The sequence below is a fragment of the Schistocerca cancellata genome, chromosome 9, assembly GCF_023864275.1.
Source record: "Schistocerca cancellata isolate TAMUIC-IGC-003103 chromosome 9, iqSchCanc2.1, whole genome shotgun sequence".
Classification (NCBI taxonomy): Eukaryota; Metazoa; Arthropoda; class Insecta; order Orthoptera; family Acrididae; genus Schistocerca; species Schistocerca cancellata.
The window spans coordinates 334232247-334254963 of record NC_064634.1 but is presented as its reverse complement, the minus strand read 5'-3'; the positions used below and the strand labels follow the sequence as shown (position 1 = coordinate 334254963).

The 22717-nt window shown below is 41.7% G+C and overlaps 1 protein-coding gene across 2 annotated transcripts in view; it reads right to left on the bottom strand.

Moving 5' to 3' along the window:
* Nucleotides 1-22717, bottom strand: part of LOC126100272 (glucose dehydrogenase [FAD, quinone]) — a 502785-nt gene that overhangs the window by 30608 nt on the left and 449460 nt on the right. For both annotated transcript variants that reach the window (XM_049910866.1, XM_049910867.1), the window contains exon 6: nucleotides 20695-20937. In XM_049910866.1, coding sequence (XP_049766823.1) covers nucleotides 20695-20937 — 243 coding nt within the window. The remainder of the gene's footprint in view (nucleotides 1-20694; nucleotides 20938-22717) is intronic.

The window sequence follows — 22717 nt, the reverse complement described above, 5'->3', positions numbered from 1 at the left end:
CAGCTTGCACTGTACGTGCTTGAGCATTGTCCTGCAAAATGATGGTCATGTCCTGCAGAAAGTGTCATCACTTCTGTCTCTAAGCTGGTCGTAGGCTGTGTTCCAAAAATGAACAGCGTAGAGACAGAAGTTATGACACTTTCTGTAGGATTTGACCATCATTTTGCAGGACAATGCTCAAGCACGTACAGTGCAAGCTGTTACTGATTTGTTTGTGTGATGGGGCTGCTAAGTGCCATACCACCTACTGCACTCCCATGACTTAATCCCTCGTGAGTTGAACTCCATTTCTAAAGTGAAGGACACACTTCACGGCATTTGCTTCAGAACTGCTGGAAATTCGTCGGGCAATAGACCGCGCCGTTAGAATTGTCAACACAACTGGCACTGCTAAGAGTATCCTACGACCTCCACATCGCTGGCAACGGGTTGTACACAATGCTGGTGACTACTTTGAAGGTCAGTAAAACTTTGAAACAGGTATCTATTTTGTACGAACTGTAAATAAATAGTTGCCACTATTAAAGTTCCAACCGTTGTATTTGTGTAATGCTTCATCAATGGTTTTGATGTCTTTTTGTACGATACCTAAAACTAACAGATAATAAACATACAGTTTTAAAAGACGGACAAGAGTTATTCTTATCTATATGACAGATATTACTGAAGTAGAAACTGAGGAAAAAGGGCTGTGAATATCAAAAATACGACAGTCTAACAGTTGGTTTAAGTATGAAAACATGTATTTGGGGACCCTTCTTTATTTTTCAGAGAGATAAAATATAAATATTTATGAAGAAAGTATTTTTAATTGTCTAAATTTTGACATTTTATGGAGAACGAAAAAGAAAAAGAAATTTTGCTTAGGGAAGTCGAATTAATGTAACAGAATATCAACTTTCTCCGCTTTCGAAAAACCACTGGTGAACAATCCAGGCTACGAAGGCAGTCGTCAGAAAGGCTTTAAGGAGAGGGCGGGGGGGTTAAGATGATTCCTAATATCGGGGCCAAGATTATGTCCACGTATTGTCAACAGTACACGTGTATTTCATTTGGTGTACTGACGTGAACATAGTGTGTCTTGATTAAAATTTTCTCCTAAAAGAGTTAGTATGCGAGAGACTGTTTTTATTGGGGATACGAGTCGAGCAATTCGGATATGAATTAGTGCAAGAATTGTAGTGTACGATGTATGTCATGGGTAGTAGAACCCCGAAGTTACGATATGTGTGCTGTAATTCAACTTCCTGACATACTAAAACTGTGTTCTCATTAGGAATCAGAGCAGTAATTCTACGTACTTGGAAAATACACTTACCAGTTGAACAATTAAATTATGCCTGCTGATTCGATTCAAAATTAATCTGACAGTATCTGTCAACAGCTCCTGAATTCTCCACTCAGGCTTATGCACGTCGTGTGAGACTGCTGGGATCACGTTTTCCCGACAGTCAAAGTTTTGCATGAGTTCCAACAGGTCACGCCGTTTTGAGGAAGGCATTGACGAAAGAAAGGAAAGTCTAAAAGTGGAAATTGTAAGATCCTTCTGATTCAACTAAAAAAAACGCATATTTCAGTGCTTGCCATGATTTTCGTGGGAGACATTGGATCTACATTTCAAATGTTATGGGGACTAGACCACAGTTGGTCCGTATTAGAATTCCGCTCTATGATGAAGTGCACGTTTTAAGCAAGTTCTCTGACAGCCTACACCATTGCGCCGAATTACGTCTCGAACCTGGTCTCTTAGCTTACTTGAACAATACTCTTGTCAGCTGAGCGATCCGACGTAAGTCTCATGACGCGCAAACCCAGAATCATACAACAATGCTGTTGTCCGTCGTGTAACAGACGTTTCAGTATTGCGATATAACTGAATAACGTAGTGGTAATATTACAAAGCTGGTTTCTGGGATGATCGTGGTATTATTTCACTCCTATGTAATTTCGTTATTCACATCGTCCCCATATCACTGTGAAAGTGTACGGTATGCACTCATCTGACGTCATCACATCACACCTAGTGCTACTGATCACATGACAGCCCCATCATTGGTAATTTCTGTGGCCTGCTCCCGTTATCTCGACTTGCGTCTGAATGGAAAAAGGAACGTCACTAGTTTCATAATCCGGAATTTAGCAGAGAAAGGTTAATCACGGTTAGTTCAGCCCTTCTGTCAGTCAACCTTCATGCTCCACTAAACGTAATTGGGTGCACTATTTCTTGTTTTATTGCATGTCAGAAGGCAACAGAGGTGACCATTCAGACTATTAGCCGACGTGTTGAAACAGTCATTCTTTGCATTACTCGTTCCCAGCCAATCAGTGTAGAAACTTTCTCTGTACTGCCACTGTTTGTTTTTCTTTTAGTGGACGCATTAGCAACGGCCACCGCAACCGTAGTGACGCAAAACCATTACCGAGCAGTACTCTTAAATATAACGACGACTTGTGAGGCTTCTCAGAATGCAGCATCTCTCTGTTGATGTTCTATACCTTTCGGATAAGAATCAATTTTCAGGATCCTACACTGTAAACTTTTATATTATTTATTTACAGAATAAAGAAGAAAGCACATTCCTGAATGATGTTGGTGTCACGTTACAAGGCAGTCACTAGCCTATCTGCAGTTTACTAAGAGGAAAATCAGCCCTGATGCAGTCCGCCTGCAATAGTTTATCAAACTGCGAGAAGTCTAAGTCATGTTCGCCAAATAAATGAATTCATCAACCCGCACTTACCCTTCGTCACACTGTATAATGAAGTTAATACCACTGTTGACAAAAGAAGCTGTCACGAAGCTTAGATAATGTTGTATTATATAAAATAGATGTTACTGCAGACAAGGAAGAAAAAGCGGTCAGCCGATGTGGTTGCGATCTTTGACTATACACGTTTGATTGTCATTGCAGGCTGTATGTTTCTCTGGTTTCTCTCGCAAAATATAATGTCCTCTTTTAAGGAATGTGAAAATAAAAAGCCGACCAAAAACGTTACGCAGTTATTGTCGAAATCTGTCTCTCTTTCCGTCTCTCTAATACTTTTCTTGGCAGTCACGTGAGACGTTATCACACTGTAAATATTAACTAATATTTGAGTGCCCATGTATATAGAAGGAAAGAATTCCCTTAGGAAAATTGCCACAGATCACACCAAACGGCACAGACTATGTGTACATGCATCTACTCGCGGGATTATTGTAGTTAACATAACGATACTAGGTCTACAACTTTGCTTCCGCCGATTTTTCTCGAAGTTCGGGGCTTCATTGTGAAAAACGTACATAAAATTATGATTCATAGTATTGCCCATCGCTGGCCACAACATTCTCCCATCTTTCGGAAAGCATACGAATCCCGTGGCAGAAGAACTGGGCGTCTTTTGTGAGGATACAAAAATGGATTCAATTTTGCACTTGTTCATATGATCGGAAGTGCTGGTCATCCCGACTGTATGCCACTGATCGAAAAAGGTGGTAGTCAGAGAAACGTATGGAGAATTCGGCGAGAGGGATAGGATTTCTCTTTTCAGCGTTTCCATGTATATTTTGACGGCTTTTGCGACATGGGGTCGAGCACTGACCTACTGCGCTGTATTGTGGCCGTTTGTGTTTCAGTGCTGGGATCGAACGCATCAATTGCTGTCGATAATAATGTCTTGTGACTGTCTTCGTCTATTTCAGTAGCTACGAAAACGTACTGTATTCCACCGCCATGTCGGTCTTAAACATCAAAATCACCGTTCTTCCACTAATAGTTCCTTCACCATAGGTCTTACCCAGCATTTCAAGAGCCACAGTCACAGATTTCTTCATGTTAAAGCAGAAAATTAAAACTTCCCGCAAATGGCGAGAAATGGGTACGTAAGTTGACGTGTTAATCGAGAATAACCTTATGATGCAATCACAAATCGATTAATATTTTTTATGGCATTATGTTTACAGATGCCTAAGCTTATTGTGTTACACCTATGACCAACCACCCGAACCCCACTTGCCGTACTGCCATCTACTGCAAAACGGCGGAAGCAAAGTTGTAGACCTAATATATGAATTTCGCGACAGTAAACAAGAAATGAGAATGGTGCGATTCCAATCCACACACAGGGAAGATGTGAACCGAACGCCAGCGTTGTGTTACTTGGACACGGCCCAACTAAAATGGTGTGGAAAACATAAAGACGAAAGAAAATTTCACACGGTTTGTCACTACCAAGGAACATAGCTCGATGAAACTTGGACCGTGCATAGAAAGAACTGTTACAATGTAGTACTGAAGGTAATTGAAAGAAATAGGCCTAGAGACGAACAGAAATGACACTTTTGTGTACGAGGTGCATTCAAGTTCTAAGGCCTCCGATTTTTTTTCTAATTAACTACTCACCCGAAATCGATGAAACTGGCGTTACTTCTCGACGTAATCGCCCTGCAGACGTACACATTTTTCACAACGCTGCCATGATTCCATGGCATAGTCGAAGGCTTCTTTAGGAGTCTGTTTTGACCACTGGAAAATCGCTGCGGCAATAGCAGCATGGCTGGTGAATGTGCGGCCACGGAGAGTGTCTTCCATTGTTGGAAAAAGCCAAAAGTCACTAGGAGCCAGGTCAGGTGAGTAGGGAGCATGAGGAATCACTTCAAAGTTGTTATCACGAAGAAACTGTTGCGTAACGTTAGCTCGATGCGCGGGTGCGTTGTCTTGGTGAAACAGCACACGCGCAGCCCTTCCCGGACGTTTTTGTTGCAGTGCAGGAAGGAATTTGTTCTTCAAAATATTTTCATAGGATGCACCTGTTACCGTAGTGCCCTTTGGAACGCAATGGGTAAGGATTACGCCCTCGCTGTCCCAGAACATGGACACCATCATTTTTTCAGCACCGGCGGTTACCCGAAATTTTTTTGGTGGCGGTGAATCTGTGTGCTTCCATTGAGCTGACTGGCGCTTTGTTTCTGGATTGAAAAATGGCATCCACATCTCATCCATTGTCACAACCGACGAAAAGAAAGTCCCTTTCATGCTGTCGTTGCGCATCAACATTGCTTGGCAACATGCCACACGGGCAGCCATGTGGTCGTCGGTCAGCATTCGTGGCACCCACCTGGGTGACACTTTTCGCATTTTCAGGTCGTCATGCAGGATTGTGTGCACAGAACCCACAGAAATGCCAACTCTGGAGGCGATCTGTTCAACAGTCATTCGGCGATCCCCCAAAACAATTCTCTCCACTTTCTCGATCGTGTCGTCAGACCGGCTTGTGCGAGCCCGAGGTTGTTTCGGTTTGTTGTCACAAGATGTTCTGCGTTCATTAAACTGTCACACCCACGAACGCACTTTCGACACATCCATAACTCCATCACCACATGTCTCCTTCAGCTGTCGATGAATTTCAATTGGTTTCACACCACGCAAATTCAGAAAACGAATGATTGCACGCTGTTCAAGTAAGGAAAACGTCGAAATTTTAAGTATTTAAAACAGTTCTCATTCTCGCCGCTGGCGGTAAAATTCCATCTGCCGTACGGTGCTGCCATCTCTGGGATGTATTGACAATGAACGCGGCCTCATTTTAAAACAATGCGCATGTTTCTATCTCTTTCCAGTCCGGAGAAAAAAAATCGGAGGCCTTAGAAGTTGAATGCACCTCGTATATAGACGGAAGCGGCGACTGAAAATTTATACCAAGGCCTGCTATCGAACTCGGGTTCCCTGCTTACAAGGCTGATGGGTTAGCCACTAAGCCATCTTCAGACAGCGGTTCGCATAACTGCACAGATTACTCTGACAAGCCTCCCTCCTCGATCCACCAGTCTACTTTAAGTTTCCAGTCTGAAATTGTGTCATTTCATTTGTAGAAATGACACTTTTATTCAAAGACAAAATTTACACTGAAGTTACCATGACTTGTAAAGGTCGCCTGGATATTACAAGCTGCGGTACATGATTCTTAATAGTGTGTGTGATCACCATGGAATGCAGGCCATTCTCTGTAACGTGCTTCCACGCTGGCCAGAAGGAAGGAAATGTTCATTCTTGGCTTCGGCGACGTACCCTGCTGCCTGCTCGCACGCCACTTACCCGTGGGTACGTGTGGCCTGACTTTCCACCTTGCCTGGCGCGGCCGCCATGCATACATGACAGTTATTAATTAATTGTTAGCGCGTGAGAATGGAGCTGTAATGCTCTGAAACTGGTCATGGAGTTAATAAATAAATTCTCATTACAGCTGAATCGGATTCTTAGTTTACTCGGTTGCGGATGTTCATCACATCAAATACTTTGAACGAGTCGTGAAGTGTGAAATGTCGCAATTCCTCTATGGTCACATCGCAGGTGACTGCATTGCTCTTCAATATAGCGCCACTAATATCAGTCTGGCTGTCGGTGGTTTGTTGTGACACATCAGCACTTCTTAAACATGCGCCTTATACACACACTGCTCATTCTAAATCTCTTACTGCCTGTAACATCAATTTTCGACCATTGCTTCCTAACGTCATATTGGTGTAGCATCCTTTATTTTTTGTATAACTTCAACACCAAACGTTTGGGACACAGTGTAACGACTCCATCCTGAGGCAGATACTATTAATCATGACTATAGTAAAACAGGGCGTGCGTTGTTGTTTCGTATATGTGCCTCCGCAACAGAATATGAGAGAAATACTCAATGTAGTTTAAAATTGGAGACTGTTGCAGGACAGTTTTTTGCAATAGTCACAAGAAAGATGTTTAGTTATATAAATTGATAGTAGAATTGTTTCCTCAACCTCAATAATTACTAACAATCGGGGGAATAAATTGATGTCAAAGGTATGAGTGACTTGTCAGTTTCTGCAGTAAACTAAAACACATTTGCATGCTGATTGGAAATAAGAGAATTTTTTGGAAGCACGCTGGGTGACACGGATGCAAAGCTAAGTGCCAGAACGTTCAGGGACTATACTCAGTCCTTCTTGGAAGGCCGGTGAGGTGAGGCAGTCATTGCGACACTCCCGCCCAACACGCACTTTTGTGACACCTAAAGGCGATGCCATGCAGACAGACATTATAACATCCTGTATCGACCACTTGCGCAAATTTTTTTAGGAGGTGGAGTAAGGGGGAATATTTAGAAAAAGGCACTGTTGTCAGCCAAACCTAGAAAGCCGGCTTTTGGGATTGACGCTGGAGATGCTATACTGCAGGTGAAAACAGAGCCCCAAACTAGGCTGTGAGACGCCACTGAACATGTAGCTCTTACTAAAAACTCTGTTTAAGGATGCGAGCGCTATGGGCTTTAGTCCATCTAAACGTTTTTTCAGATTTGTAGAGAAGCTCGATAGTGTCAGATGGCAGCTGTCTCATTGGCCGAAGAGAGAGACAGGAATAGCAAGGAATGACTTTTCTCAGAGGAGAATGATAGAAAGAAACTCATTGCTTAACCAAGTGAAACATAGCTCATAGAATGGAACCTCTGCTGTTTGAGGAGCATTTTGGTCGGTCGAACCTTGGATGATTCAGAGGCCAGCCAATAAAATCAAGCATGAATTTTTTTAAAAAAAGAAAAAAAAACGTCGCAAGCGAGGTTTCTTTGTCAGGCGCTCTTACATAGGAAACTGTTTACTTCACTTCTTCTTCTTATTCTTCTTGCTTGTTATTCAACTTTAGATCTTATCATTTCGCTTCTCTTCTTGGAGCGCTGCTGCTACTCAGCGAACTTCATCAGCTTCAGCCACCAGCAGATGTAATACATCTGGAGGACTTCGAAAATTTTCTGGCCATCCAACACTTAGGCGAAGGAGAGAGGGCAGGTGCTGCCATTGTTTGAGGTCGCTGTACCTCAGTCAATGCCAGCTACACTGTTGTGAGACTGAGCCGCTACTGCGTGAGATGTGGCGAATTTCGAGTCAGTTTATAATTTTATAGTTTCAGAGCCTCACTCTGAAGATTTGCGTTGTCAAGTCATGAATAGTTTGCTGACAAAATCCACAACAGGTGAGATGTATTACCTTCAATAACTCTGCATATTACCTTTAATAGTTCTATGTATTCCTTCAGATGGTTTATTCTACGTTAGTCAGTTTCACGACAATTACTCAGTACTTCACGATTAATCCTCAGTTTCCTCACCTGACTCATGTGCTAGATTCATAAATTCAACGATCTGCGTTCACACAGGGTACCGTTATTAAATGTTTACTAATATGCGGCCACAGGATCCCATTATTGTGTTCGAAGAATTAATTATCAATTATCTGGACATAATATTCCTTAATTTTTAGCTGTCTAACTTCTGATATGCTAATATGTCCAAGTAATTATAATGCATGTATCAGCTGACATATTGATCAAACCTTCCCCAACAAGGTGCCTTACAAGATAAAATATAGTAGACGGGGCAGAAATATTCGGAAGCAAATCGACAGTGGCCTCACTGGTTGAACCAACTCGGCATTCGCCTGTACTGGTTTATCGAATGCTTGTGTTCACGACGTTTTGCATCCAGTAACGTTATCAGATTCGGAAAGGCCCAGTACGACAGCCATCGAGAACGTAAGGACATTCCTAATTGTGTTTGGTGAACATTCGGCTGTGGCAGCTTTCGTAATAACACGTGGGTCTTACCTCAAGTATATTTCAACTAGGTCTGAAAGATCTGAACTTCTTCGAGGTGGTGGCAGAAAAGATGCTAGTGTTAAGAGATGATACAAAGACAGCCTTATGAAATTTTTCATTAACTTATAGTCATTCTGTAGACAGAGTACAGACAAAATGTTAAAACACTGTTGGCAATACTTTATTCTTAAATAACAATACTTGCTGCTCTAGTTCCTGTCTTTGATAATTCGTTGCAATTACTTGTTGTACACATTCTAATCTCTGGCCTCTCCAGCTATTTCCTCTAAAGCTCCCTCTTGTTCCATGAGAGTTATTCTCAGATGTCTTCACACATTTCCTGTCTTGCTGTCCTTTCTTGTATTTACTGTTTTCCACATGTTCCTTTTCTCGGCAGTTCTGTGAAGAATCTCGTCGTTTCTTATGTCCGCTTAACTTTCAGCATCATTCTCCATCTCCAACGTTTCGATACTCTCTTTTCCGATTTACCCACAGTCCAAGTATAACTTCAATACAATGCTGTGATCCAGATGCACATCCACGGAATTTTTATTCTTAGATCAGGGTTTATGTTTTAAACTAATAGACATGTTTTGGCGAACATGCTCACTTCACCTGTGATAGTTTGCTTCTATATCCTGCTCACTTGGTCACGTTTTATTTGATTTTGAGGTAGTACAATTTTTTTCAGTTTGTCTGCTAATTTGTCCCTACTTCTGATGTTACTTTTGTTTGTTGATGATATCATTTTTGATCCTCCTCTACAGTTTCGTCTCTGTGATCAATGATCTAGCAAAAAGTTACTTTCGTCTTCCCAGCCTGCCAATAGCTCATCATCAGCACAAAATTCGTCCCTTCATTCCATCATCTATGGAAACTGCAACTACGTAGTAAAGACAAAAGTCGAATCAATTTGCATATCGTGATCAAAGAAGCATTTTATTTCTTGAAACAGGAACTGTTCTATGTAACAGTTCTAATTAACACATTTTAAGTCGAATATATGACTGAAATATTACCGTACAGTAAAGATCTCAGCAAATGAAGGTTGTAATGTTGAAACTTCAAGTTCGTATTTTGTTATTCCGATAAACTCTGTTATAACAACTCGTTTTCTCGTTTACCACACCAACATTTACTTAGCAAATGCTCAATTTTCGAATATATTGCTTCCTTGCTCTTAAGTACATGTTTGGTCTCTACACAACAGCTAAAATTTTGCCGAATCGCTGATACTTTATCATCTCCTACGCAAAATGCTCTGAAAAGTGTGCGTATACATTGATACTGAGGCACTCTGAAACTGACCGTTCGGCCCCATCGGAATGTATACCTAGCAAATGGCCTATGTTGGTGGTATCTCAGCTCCACTGCTAATGCAGCGATTATATGCAAATCATTTAAGTTCGACACCGCCAAATTATGCTGAGCGTAAGTAATTCATGATCCAGACTTTTCTCACCCCATTTTTGTCTGATTTCTTTGTAGCTGGTATACTTTACTTGTAATGCAACATACAAAGCTCGTAATTTTCGGTGCTCAGTGGAATGCTCTTGTTGAACACGATAACTTGCATTCTTATTAACTTGTGTATTCATTACAACTTTTAATGCTAGTCCATTGTGCGGACCAATCACTTAATCACATAGAGATTTTCATAGCCACAACAAGCAAGTGGCACATGGCGCACAGTGATAGGAAAAGAGTTACATAGCAAGTGCCGTGAGTTTATAATAACAGTAGTTTGTGTTTCTTTTTACAAATGTTTCTTTAACAATTTTGTGGGTAAACGGCTAGCTTGCGTCCACGAACTATTGTGTGTACCGGGTGTCTCTCTTAAGAATCGTCAAGTATACTTTCTTCTGTCTTTTGGCAGGTATTTCCTGTTTCGCTTTTGAAATTGTGTAGCTGGCGTCAGTCCAAACGATTACTGCTCGTCATGTCTTTCATGCGACGCCAAGTGTCAACAGAAAGCGACGATTTGCGTGCCATTACAAAAAATTAAATCGGAATTTTACGTGTTTATTTGACAGAGCGTTCGTTTCCGAATTATTCTAGTCCAATATTTAGATTGTCGATACATATTAACAGGGACTGTATACCACGAAGAATAACCAGTAATCCAACAGTGATTAAGTAGCGCTGCTGCATGGCAACAGCATTCATCGCGGGCCACTGCAGTGTTAGCGCTGCTGGGGTACTGGCTATTCTTCGTGTTTTACTGTCCTTGTTAGTACCTATCGACAAACTAAGTATTGGGCTAGGACCGCTCTATAGGATCACGTGGAATTATGCTCTAAAAATCACTTTGTCTCTATCGGGAAACAAACTGACGCTTTCCGTTGACACTGGCGTCGCTTGAAAGATGTGATTATTACTATTTGTTTGGACTGACTCCAGCTACAGAATGCTAAAACAAAATTGCAAATATCTGCTGAAACACCAGAGAATATGCGCCTGACGACTGTTAGGAGGGACACTCTGTGTGTATTGAAGTGTATATTCTCGTCTGTTCTGTCGAGCATTGCTTCAGTCTGTTGTACCGCATCCTTATTTTTTGTGGATAATTTCGTAATGTATGGCAGCATCTTGTTCTACGAAGAATTTGTGGATTACTGAACTTCAAGAACACAGGTTTTATGCGTTTGGGGGAAGGTTACGGAGATGGATGCACAGGATATAAACATAGATGTGACTGTGATGGAGCTGAAATAAGTCACGGCAAACCAGAACAGAAAAGTTGGAAGTCAATATCCTGGATATGTTAACCACGACGTGTCATGAAGAAAATTCCGCTGCTCGGAGGGCTAAAGCCAAATACAACTAATTTTAAATTACGGATATGTGTCTGTTCTACCACCCGTCGGGGTTATTTATCTGTAAATCTCTGCGTGTCTATACAATCGATTTCTAAAGATTAACGTATCTAATGACTAGAAATACAAGTCGTTGAAAAAACAATACCGTAAAGGGGACAGTCGGTAGCAACATATTTACAAGAGCCATAAATGAGATATCATTTGACAAAAAGCTAAACTTTGTATGAAAAAATATACGTACACATGTTACCACTGGAGTACTTACATAGTAATATTTTCCAACACAAAAACTACTTTACTGCGCTGTATGTTTTTCCCTTATTCACCATCAATGTGCCATTGTGGAGTGTCAATGAAGTGGTTAAAACATAAGAAAATTGAATGATATGCTTTCTTGACAAAGGCTACATTATTTACAGTCTATTCACACAGTAGCAGTCCAATAACAAAAACCACAGCGGTTATCTTAGCAACTGATTCAACAGAAATATCAACTTCGTAATTGACTCTGAGCACTATGGGACTTAACATCTGAGGTCATCAGTCCCCTAGAACTTAGAACTACTTAAACCTAACTAACCTAAGGACATCACACACATCCATGCCCGAGGCAGGATTCGAACCTGCGACCGTAGCAATCCCGCGGTTCCGGACTGCAGCGCCGGAACCGCTAGACCACCGCGGCCGGCCGGTTGTTTTTAACAGACTGAAGACGGATGACGAGATATCTGCCATGTAACGTGACCTGCAATCTTAGAAATTCAATAAGACGTCAGTCTAAGATTTTTTACTATATAAGAGAATTTTTGTATGTTAAAGGTATTGTTTCATCGATGACTTGAGTTTATGTTGTCTTTTATTTGCTTAACGTTTGACCTTTACAGTACCAGGGCGGCTACTTTGAGCCCACCTCTTAAAAGTTTGAAAAAATATTTATTGATTTTAATGATTCATTATAAAGATTCCGTAACTGCTTCAACTTTTTCAATAACCTTAACCGACAAATTGAGCTCTCAGTAGAGAACACGACTTTTCACTATGATTGTCGTATTCATATTTTGATGTTCAAGATCGTTCCTACACATCTATAGATCTTTAAAATCTATGTTGTGAATGAAGGTCAACGACAATTAATGAAATTTGTGTTTTTTAAAATTTCTTATGGTGGTCACAAAGCACTCATCATCCATACTTCCCCTTATCTCCCCCCTCCCCACACTCCCGGCGCTCCATAAGGTAGTACATGATTATGCAAAATACGTTGGTACCGCTAGCTTTAAACGGTAACTGTACACAAATGCCAAATGCGAAACGTTATAGATTAATGAACTTTATGATCGACAGGACAGAACAGCTTCATATAAATAACCTTTATTATACGTCTATGGTCACAGATTTTTTTTTCGACAGATGATCAGATATAATTATGCAAATCATATCTTTTTTTAAATTTAAATATCTGCCATCTAATACTGAACGCAGAGTTACAATATTGACCTTCAAGTGCCCCTGTTTCTCAAAAAATCAAACTAGTCCTCTACTAACCTATTTCCGATTTTCATTCCATTGTTCGATAAAGTACTTTTGTGACTATTTTTGACGAATATGATACTACACTGATTGTGTGGAAATTTTCACGTCTTTATGGGAAGCATAATAATTATACTTTTTCGAAAATCTGATGTAGCTGCTTAAGTTTCATTGACGAGCGTGTATCATTCTTGCCCCACCACTTGGGGCGATTCCCTTTAGAGTATTATTTCCATCCTCTCACACTGTTTCGACTTCCCTAATCATTTTTGTTCTTGTTCTAATCTCCCTAAAGTTATTTTTAATGTGTCGACGTGATTGTTTCAGTTTTGTTTATATTTCGTGACAACTTTCCTCCATCTTTTCTTCTGTAACATTTCTACAATCGCAACTAATTTAATTTTTTAGTGACATACTCGTATGTTATTGTTACTCACTTTCAGCTTTTACATTTCTGTCTTTTCTTTTTTTAAGTTGCTTAATACGTGGTAGGCACCTTTATTTTGCATTGCACTGTGGCTGATTTTTGAGCTATTACCTGCAGTTTTAATCTCACAGAGATCCTTAACGTTCAGAAGTGTCTTCATTTTTCTGTTGCGTTGGAAATGAAGTTTTATCAGAATAATAGACATCTTATTTGATAATTATTTTAAAATTATTTTAAAAAGTATGTATTTTTGGATGTACCTTTGCTCTTAAATGACCTTATTATTTTCAAATTGTAGATGGAGATCTAATAGTAATACTGAATGTGATTTCTACGACACTTTCATTACATTGAGGAATAAGCACTGCGGAAGAAGTTTGTCTTTGATCAGACAACAGATACTCCTGATACGGAATGCAGTCAGTTGTATGAGAAGATCATATCTATGTCTGCAGCCGAGGAAATGAAGGATGTGCCGCACGTTGACCTGGAGGTTACATCCGAAGCATAGCATGACTTGCAGGGAGGCAAGCTCTTTCTTCGAGAATGAAGCATTGCTTGTCGACAACGGCAATTAATTTGTCACGTTATCTCCCTCAGAATATCACTTAGAAAGATTAATCATCTTCTTGGTCAGCCATTATACTGTCACTTACATACTGACGCTACTGATAAGGAAGAGTATTATTTTTTTCCCTTATTTGGTTCTAAGAATATGTCTGCGAGTATAATGGATGCACATAGTGCAAACGATAGTTCTTTTCCCTTAATGATATTTTGTAAGAGAGAGACTTGCAAGAGTAAGATTTCTGAACTAGGTTCTCCTATCTCCTGAACTCTGTGTATTTCTTTACTGCATTTATGTATCGCTGATTCTATGTTGTTACAACTTTGTATCTATTGTTTAACGGGTTTAAAGTGTGGTTTATGTTCTTAGTATCGTTTACATGCCTTATCTTTCTTTCGTGTTATGCCATATCCCTCATCCCTCCAGTTCACACAGTATTACGCAAGTTCAGAGCAACATAAGCGCAGAATATTCCCTGTTACTTATTCTCCAACGATACACTATTTTTCTGTTTAATGTAAATAATCAGATATAGTGCGTATCATTTTTCTCTTAGACAATTATTTTATTTAATTTTTAATGCATATCTTTGCAGCAAAGACCACGTGTTAAGCATACCTTAATTGCATAAGTGGGGACAATACATAGTGTTTTCGCACTAACGTACAAGTACTGAATCAGTTAGTAGGTAGATGTTGCTTTGCTTCCGAAACTTCGGTGTTCCTTTCCATTTGGTGTTGACTACACGTCAGGCTGTATTAATTAGTTGAACTTGATTACATGATAGGGTGACACGAAAGTCGACGAAACAGTTCCAGTCGTTTCTGAGATCATTAGGAGACAACCACATCACTGTACCCGTACTGCACTTTACCGACGCTGTGATTTGTCGGCCAAGGAGGCGTCCTAGTTGCCTGGAGCCTTTAGATGAGACAGGAAAAGTGCTTCCAAATGCCATTGCCCGACCAGACGTGGTAGGGTTGCCCCCAGGTCATGTTTCTGATCTTTTTGCGGAAATAGATATTTCAACAATGAAACTGCTAGTCGAAGGCAGCTAATAAACTGGGCAGCTTTGAGGTTTGGGAGAAATGGAAAATATGTTGAAATGCATTCATAGAGGAATCCTTGTCTTTTAGTGTGAGAAAAGTGGGCGCAAGATTTCTTACTGTGGAGAAAATCCTCTTCTTCCAACATGGCTGGAGCTTCAGCTCTTTCCAATGTTGATGTCTTTGAGGCATAATGGACCGTTGTGTGCTAGCGGCTTCGCCTGCTTTGACATCGCATCCTACGATGCCTAGTAGAACTTTCTGAAATTGCTGCAGAGGTATCAAGCTTGTAATGAGGCTCTGGGCAGACTACACGATCACCTGCTTTCAGGCCTTTAGATAACTGTGATTATATGCAACTATTAGCCCTTCTAACGCACATTTCATCCGAATAACTCACTAATGACATGTTAAAATAAATGACCTTAATCACTTTGAGAGCCACAGCTGACACTAATGTCAATGATGAATAAAAACCACCTCAGTCATATTATTACACATATATTGTGTTACGATCGGTTTCGTTCGTTGAATGTCATGACGTTAGTACAACTAACAGACGTTAGTACAACTAACTTGCAGATGTTCAGCGAACGAAACCGGCCGTAACACAATAAGTGTGTTTTAACACAGCCGAGGTAGTTTCTATTAATCATTAAAATTAATACGTTCTTTAATCAAACATGATCATCTGTTTGTAGTCTACAGTTGATTAACTTTTGTGAGCATGAGCCTGAAACCCTATGTATAAGTGTGTGAAGGAACCAGTCATTTCAACTATCCTGAGGGGCGATCAAAAGGTTTCCGTTAGAAGACTGCACAGCCCACAATCGGCATGCCAATCAGAAGAAATCGCAGTGAGCATTGAGGCAATCATCCCAACGATGCACCATGTTGTATGTACCCGTTTTGTTAATTTCAGTGTCCAGCTGCGTGAAGAAGTCCGTAACAACCTTCTGCACAATCTAGTCCGACAGGAATCGTCGACCCTTCAAGATGTTTTTTAAGGGACCGGATGCCTGAGAATCGCATTAGGAGAGAACAGGACTTAAGGCGTAATTTCTGCGATACGAAATTTGCGATTTGGGGACGCGTCACGCACCATTCCACGAATGTGCTTTTAGGCATACATGTTGTCCCATAGATATTTTTCACAGTCCGATGAATGTCTACCGGTGTCTGTCCTGCGGCAGCCAAGAAAATTTGGAAATTTGTGGTAGGTCTTATGGGGCCAAACTGCTGAGGTCATTGGTTCCTAAGCCCACACACTACTTAATCTAACTTAAACTAACTTACACTATAAACAACACACACACTCATACCCGAGGGAGGACTCGAACCTCCGACTGGGAGATCCGCACGGACCGTGATAAGGCGCCCGAGACCGCGCGGCTACCCCGCGCCAAGAAAAGAATAACAGCACATTGGTCCTGTTTGGATCCATTTGGTAATAACGCCGCCATACTTCATGTTTCTGCATTTACCTCACGCACGCCGTAAAGACACGAATGCCACAATAAAGTCTTGCTCAAGCGTCGGTGCTTATATTCCAGTATCGAAGTCGCGCTACGATGCATATAAGTTGCAACAACGCAATCAGTCGGAAACTTTTTGAGTAGCCTTATATACTGGCGTCTCCTTACGGGACACTGAACAACCTGAAAATTAACGACGTGCTGGAATTAATAATGTCGTTCCTTATGTTAAAAAAAAAGAAAGAAAAGGTTCAAATGGAAATGGCTCTGAGCACTATGGGACTAAGCTTCTGAGGTCATCAGTTCCCTAGAACTTGTTCCTTATGTAGATGGAGTGTGAGAAGGTATTCAAGTAATATCACTGTAGTCTCAAGTAGATAGTATTCGGCAGTTTAGGTAAAGTCGTTCGTAGAGATAATAATGCTGTGAAGTACAGCACGTTGTTGGCATAAAAGAAATTCTCAGAAAAGTAATATAATCGGCAGTCCTTTTTGGTGTGAGAAAGAAGGCGTGATGTAATAACAACAAATGTTGCTAATAAATTATTTGATTGGTAAGATGAAAATCAGAGCTGGGCGCTAAAAATGGGAGGACACACCCTAACCAACGAAAAAATAGTGTACAATGGTGGAGACTGCGTCATACTCTTGCTGGAGGACACTCGTTTAAGACTACGATCATGGGAACAAGCAATGACAGTCACTTGGAGATCCGATCCGATCCTGTAGACATGTAGACATGCTGTGTCGTACACGCAGCCGTTCAAGCTCAATTTGCCGCCGTACACCGTCCGGCAATGAAATGCACTGCAGCACTCCTCTAAAATGTCTGACAATGTTCCTTTTGTTTCAAAGTAAAATCCTGGACAACGGAATGATTACACCATAGCGGTAACAACTGGACTCTTCGTAGAAAATTAGTACTTCAAGTGCGAGAGTCGCAAATTGTTGACATATTTCATTGGCACGTTTGCGCTATCTCCAGTCTCATGCGTATTTTCGTATTATAATCAAGTACAGCCCATGACGATTAAGGGTTGTGAGTATCTTCCAATCCTTTGTTTCCAGCTCAAACATGACGCGAGTTCAACACCAAGAAAATTTTATTCGTTTACTCCGCTGCGAAAAACTTCTAAGCCAATTTAGTTCTGCCTTAATCCGAAGACAAATCAGGTAAAGAGGCAATATTTACTTAAGGGATAAACTACTCGCTCGTAGCAAATGGGGAAATATTCAAAGTTTAGTCGCATGAAAACTATACTGTCCCTGGTTTCCACGCAACATTTTGTAGAGAAAAATACCATGCAATTCTCGAGCAGTCACATTCCAACGTTCCACTTTCGATTGCAGTGAAAAAATGACTACAAATAGAGGCTGCCGTGCTACGCCAATTATTTCCTCGAGACCTACACAAGGTACACGCCATTAGACTAGTTTATCAACTGGGCCATGTCAACTTCCTGAGGCACGCTACATGCCGCTCAGTGTAGCGAAACGAGACCTAGCAGCGACCACAACTTTCTAACGAGCCGATGAGACGCCGCAATCGAGAAGTTATTTTGAAATATGAGGCGACAGAGCAGGTTCAAGAAACGTTCGTGGTCGGAAGCTATGAAGATGGTTCTAAGTGCAGGTGCTGTTTCTTAGTCACCCTTAGCTTCGTCAAGTTTTTTGGCAATAATTTCTGTTACGGAAATCGCACAACGTATCACGAGTTGGATCACAACCATGTTTCCGCGCGTGGGCACGTGAGTGTGTGTGTGTGTGTGTGTGTGTGTGTGTATTTTACTCTACCACGCAAACATTGGGGTTACACTCGTCTGGTATGAGAGGTACCCGCCTGGGAGAGGGGTGGGGAGGGGGGGGGGAGGGTTCCACTGGGGGTCGCACCGCACAATAACCCTGGGTTCGGTGCGGGGTGGCGGTGAGGTGGCCTGTTGTGGGGTTTCAAACCACTGAGGGCTACGGCGGTACGGAGCCTCTCCGTCGTTTCTAGGTCCCCGATTCAATACACAATACACAAGGGGCCACTGTCGTCTGCTCAATTTTCTTCCTTGAAAATGTCTTCTTCTTGGCAAATTAGTCTCTGAAGGCTCTTCGTGGCTCTAAGGGCACTATAGGTGAATAGTTGCTAAGGGAAAAAAATATCACGCTCTTTAAATAAAGTGACAGGGGGAAGTAGTTATAAAGACTCTCTTCAAACATTACGAGAGCAAGGTACGGAAGCAAAAAATGTTTACAAAGTAAATACACTACAAACACGAGTTGTCGTCCTACAGTTCTGATGCTTTCTAATGAAACATGATTCCTGTACACAACTGCGGAATTCTAAATAGTGATGATTTACGGGGAACGGCGCTAAACAGCTCGGTCAACAGCGCGTGGCGTTCTAGAACAAGAACAGAGAACTATCAGCGTTTCTTCTCCGTCCATTTAAGTTAACAGAGGGGAGCAATGGTCACATTACAAACCACTGAGGAATTATGTTTATTTCTTGCAGGATCGACGTGTTTTGCTGCTGCTGATTATGTAGAAACGATTTTGCTTATTGTCCAACAAGAAATGAAGTTCGCGTTAAAAACATGTACCGTACGCAAAAACACATATAATGTAGATTACACTGCTGTTTAAATCGACATTTGACGAGCCTTGAAGATTCGTCTTTGTCGTATGTGTGAATTCGAATTGGGGGAATTAATTGTAGTGTGGATAAAATATGTGCTCACTATCAATATATTTTCTGTTGTTACTAGCTAATAATTTTCATTTTTCCTTAATACGAATACAGTACTAGTGCTACCATTTGACAAAAATAGAGAATAATCTCGAATTAAAATCTGCAGATTCGCTCTCTGGTGGACTACGATTCCATACCTGACTGCTATTACAGAATTAGGTTTTACTTGCCGTAAACCGTTTAATGCGGATTCTGGGATGGTGCCTTTGGAAAGGATTGTATTCTGTCCCTATTGACCTCAATGTCGACTGAACGCGAAGTGCTTATCTTCCTTCCTTCCAGTGATTATGATTTCCTTTCTGCGCAATGCGGACTGGTTTTCCTTCTTGCCTTTTATACTACGATACACAGTGAAATAAGTGAACTTGTATACTACATTTCTATTCAACCGCTACTTTTTTCTTTCCTCTTGAACGCTTTGTAATAGAAAAGTAGATTAGAAAGCCATTGAATAAGACGTTCTCTATTCCGCCAGACGATTTCGTAATTAATGGCAACATACGTGGTATGTTGGTAAGCTTTCGTGACAATTTCTTGGTGCATGGTTTTACAGTTCCTTCTTTGGCCAGCTGAATCTAGAGCATAGTATCAACGCTTATGAATGTTAAGAAATATGGTTTCTTTGTATCACAGGAAACAGTAATGTAAAGCGCTATTGATATTTTCATTTGAAGGTATATTGAAACGGATATAGGTCTCCCTGAGCAGGATAACAAAAACAGTTAGACTAGATCGCAACAATTATTTATTTATTCTGGCAAACAGTTCCTGTCAAACACGACCATATTCAGACCAGTAATTTCTTGGTGACGTTTGGAGCCTGTACATGGATCTGCCGTACGTATCGAAAGTTGTTGACTGGTATCTTTCTGTACGTACAGCAGTTATATGTACCGACTCCACACGTCACGAAGAAGTTATTGGTCCGTGTGTGTGAAATCTTATGGGACTTGACTGCTAAGGTCATTAGTCCCTAAGCTTACACACTACTTAACGTAAATTATCCTAAGGACAAACATACACACACCTATGCCCGAGGGAGGACTCGAACCTCCGCCGGGATCAGCCGCACAGTCCAAGACTGCAGCGCCCTAGACCGCTCGGCTACTCCCGTGCGGCCTTATTGGTCCGAAGATGACCATGTTTGACGGAAGCCAGTTACCAGAATAATTAAACAAAGTTGAAGTCGAGACCGATAGTTTGTTATATTTATATTTGACTCATCAGCGAACCATAGAAACTTATTGCGTTTCGTTATTTGTGTGACCCGAAAGGATGACGGTTTTAACACACTGAAATTCGCATTCTAGAACTGTGGAGCAGACGTCGTATTGAGGTAATTTTGTTTCACTTCTACCCATTTTATAATTCGCAGACGTTTACCAGGATGGAACATCCACCTACATTCCTGTCAGTTAAAGCTTGTAATTCGACCCTAATAATCTGGATGTCGACAGTAACTTTAAGTTCTTTCTTCCAGAGGTCCACGAATGACATACCTGCAGTATGGAGTGTGAGAGAGGCGGGTGGTACGGGAACTGGGTGACTGTCAGGTAACCACCGACGCCGTGGTAGCCGGGATCCATCAAGTGCGCCTGCAGGTTGTCCTCCGACTTGAGGAAGTAGGGCAGCACCTCCTGGTAGCCCCAGCCGGGGTTGCCGAACGCCGCCCACTCGTCATAGTCCTTCCTGCTGCCGCGCATGTACATCATGCCGTTGAGCACGCTGGTGCCGCCCAGCACCTGCAAATTAATCACCACAACGTCACATCACGTCATGTCACGTCACGTACATGTGTTACAATACAGCACGTGCAAATTAATCACTACAACTTCACATCACGTCATGTCACGTCACGTACGTGTATTGCAATAAAGCACATATATCATGCCGTTGAGCACGCTAGTGCCACCCAACACCTGCAAAATAAGCACCACAACGTCACATCACATCATGTCACGTCACGTACATGTGTTACAATACAGCATGTATATCATGCCGCTGAGCGCGCTAATGCCGCCCAGCACGTGCAAATTAATCACCACAACGTCACATCAAGTCATGTCACGTCATGTACATGGATTCCAATGCAGCATATACATCATGCCGTTGAGCACGCTACGCCACTCAGCACCTGCAAATTAATCACCACAATGTCACATCACGCCGGCCGCGGTGGCCGTGCGGTTCTGGCGCTGCAGTCCGGAACCGCGGGACTGCTACGGTCGCAGGTTCGAATCCTGCCTCGGGGATGGGTGTGTGTGATGTCCTTAGGTTAGTTAGGTTTAAGTAGTTCTAAGTTCTAGGGGACTTATGACCTAAGATGTTGAGTCCCATAGTGCTCACAGCCATTTGAACCATTTTGTCACATCACGTCATGTCACATCACGTACATGTGTTACAATACAGCATGTATATCATGCTGTTGAGCACGCTAGTACCGCCCAGCACTTGCAAATTAAGCACCACAACGACACATTACGTCATGTCACGTCACGTACATTTGTTACAATACAGCATGTATATCACGCTGTTGAGCACTCTAGTGCCGCCCATCACGTGCAAATTAAGCACCACAACGTCACATCACGTCACGTCACATCATGTCACGTACATGTGTCACAATACAGCATGTATATCATGCTGTTCAACATGCTAGTGTCGTCCAGGACCTGCTGGAAAAACATCACAACGTCACCTCATGTCACGTACCTGTGATACAATATAGCATGTGCAGGGCCTGGGCAAAAATACACAAAAGACCCAGCACAGTTCAGGAAAATCTTATGCATCTAAACCAGCTTCCAGTCCAATTGGAGTGTATACACACAGGTCCTGCACGGTTTTCAAGGGAAGCCTATACCATTCTTCCTGCAAAGTACTGCATAGTTCATGTAATGATAGAGGTGGATGACGGAAGTAGACCGCAAAGGCTCAATAACAATGAGATCTGGTGACTGCGATGGGCAGGGGAGACGTGACAATTCATCCTCGTGCCTATAAAATAGTCCTGGACGTTGTGAGATGTGTGGACAGGGGTCCTGTGGTCTTGCAACACGGCGTAACCATTGGGGAACAATCACTGCACCATGGGATGATCAGCGAAAATGGTCACATAATCTTTGGCAGTAATGCAACCTTGGAGGGTGAGAATGGAGCCCAAGGAATGTGACAGCCCAAACAATCACCGAACCCAAGCGATATTTGACCCTTGGGACGTAAACACGGCCAGAAGTTGGAAACAGTGTGAAACAAGACTCATCCAACCAAAAGACTTTCTTCCGTTGCTGCATAGCCAAGGTTTTGTTGCTTCGACACAACGATTTCTTCTCACGGGCATTTGCATCATGGATGAGTAGTTTTGTAATTCCAGCTCGCTCTGTAGTTCCCTGCTTATGGAGATACATGTATTGGTGCTGACACGGTTCGCAAGAGCAGTACTCAGCTCTGCACTGATTATTGCAGCTCCTGTTGAGGTGTAGCGCCGTATAACGATTCTGCCTTGGAGGTGGTTAAGTGGGA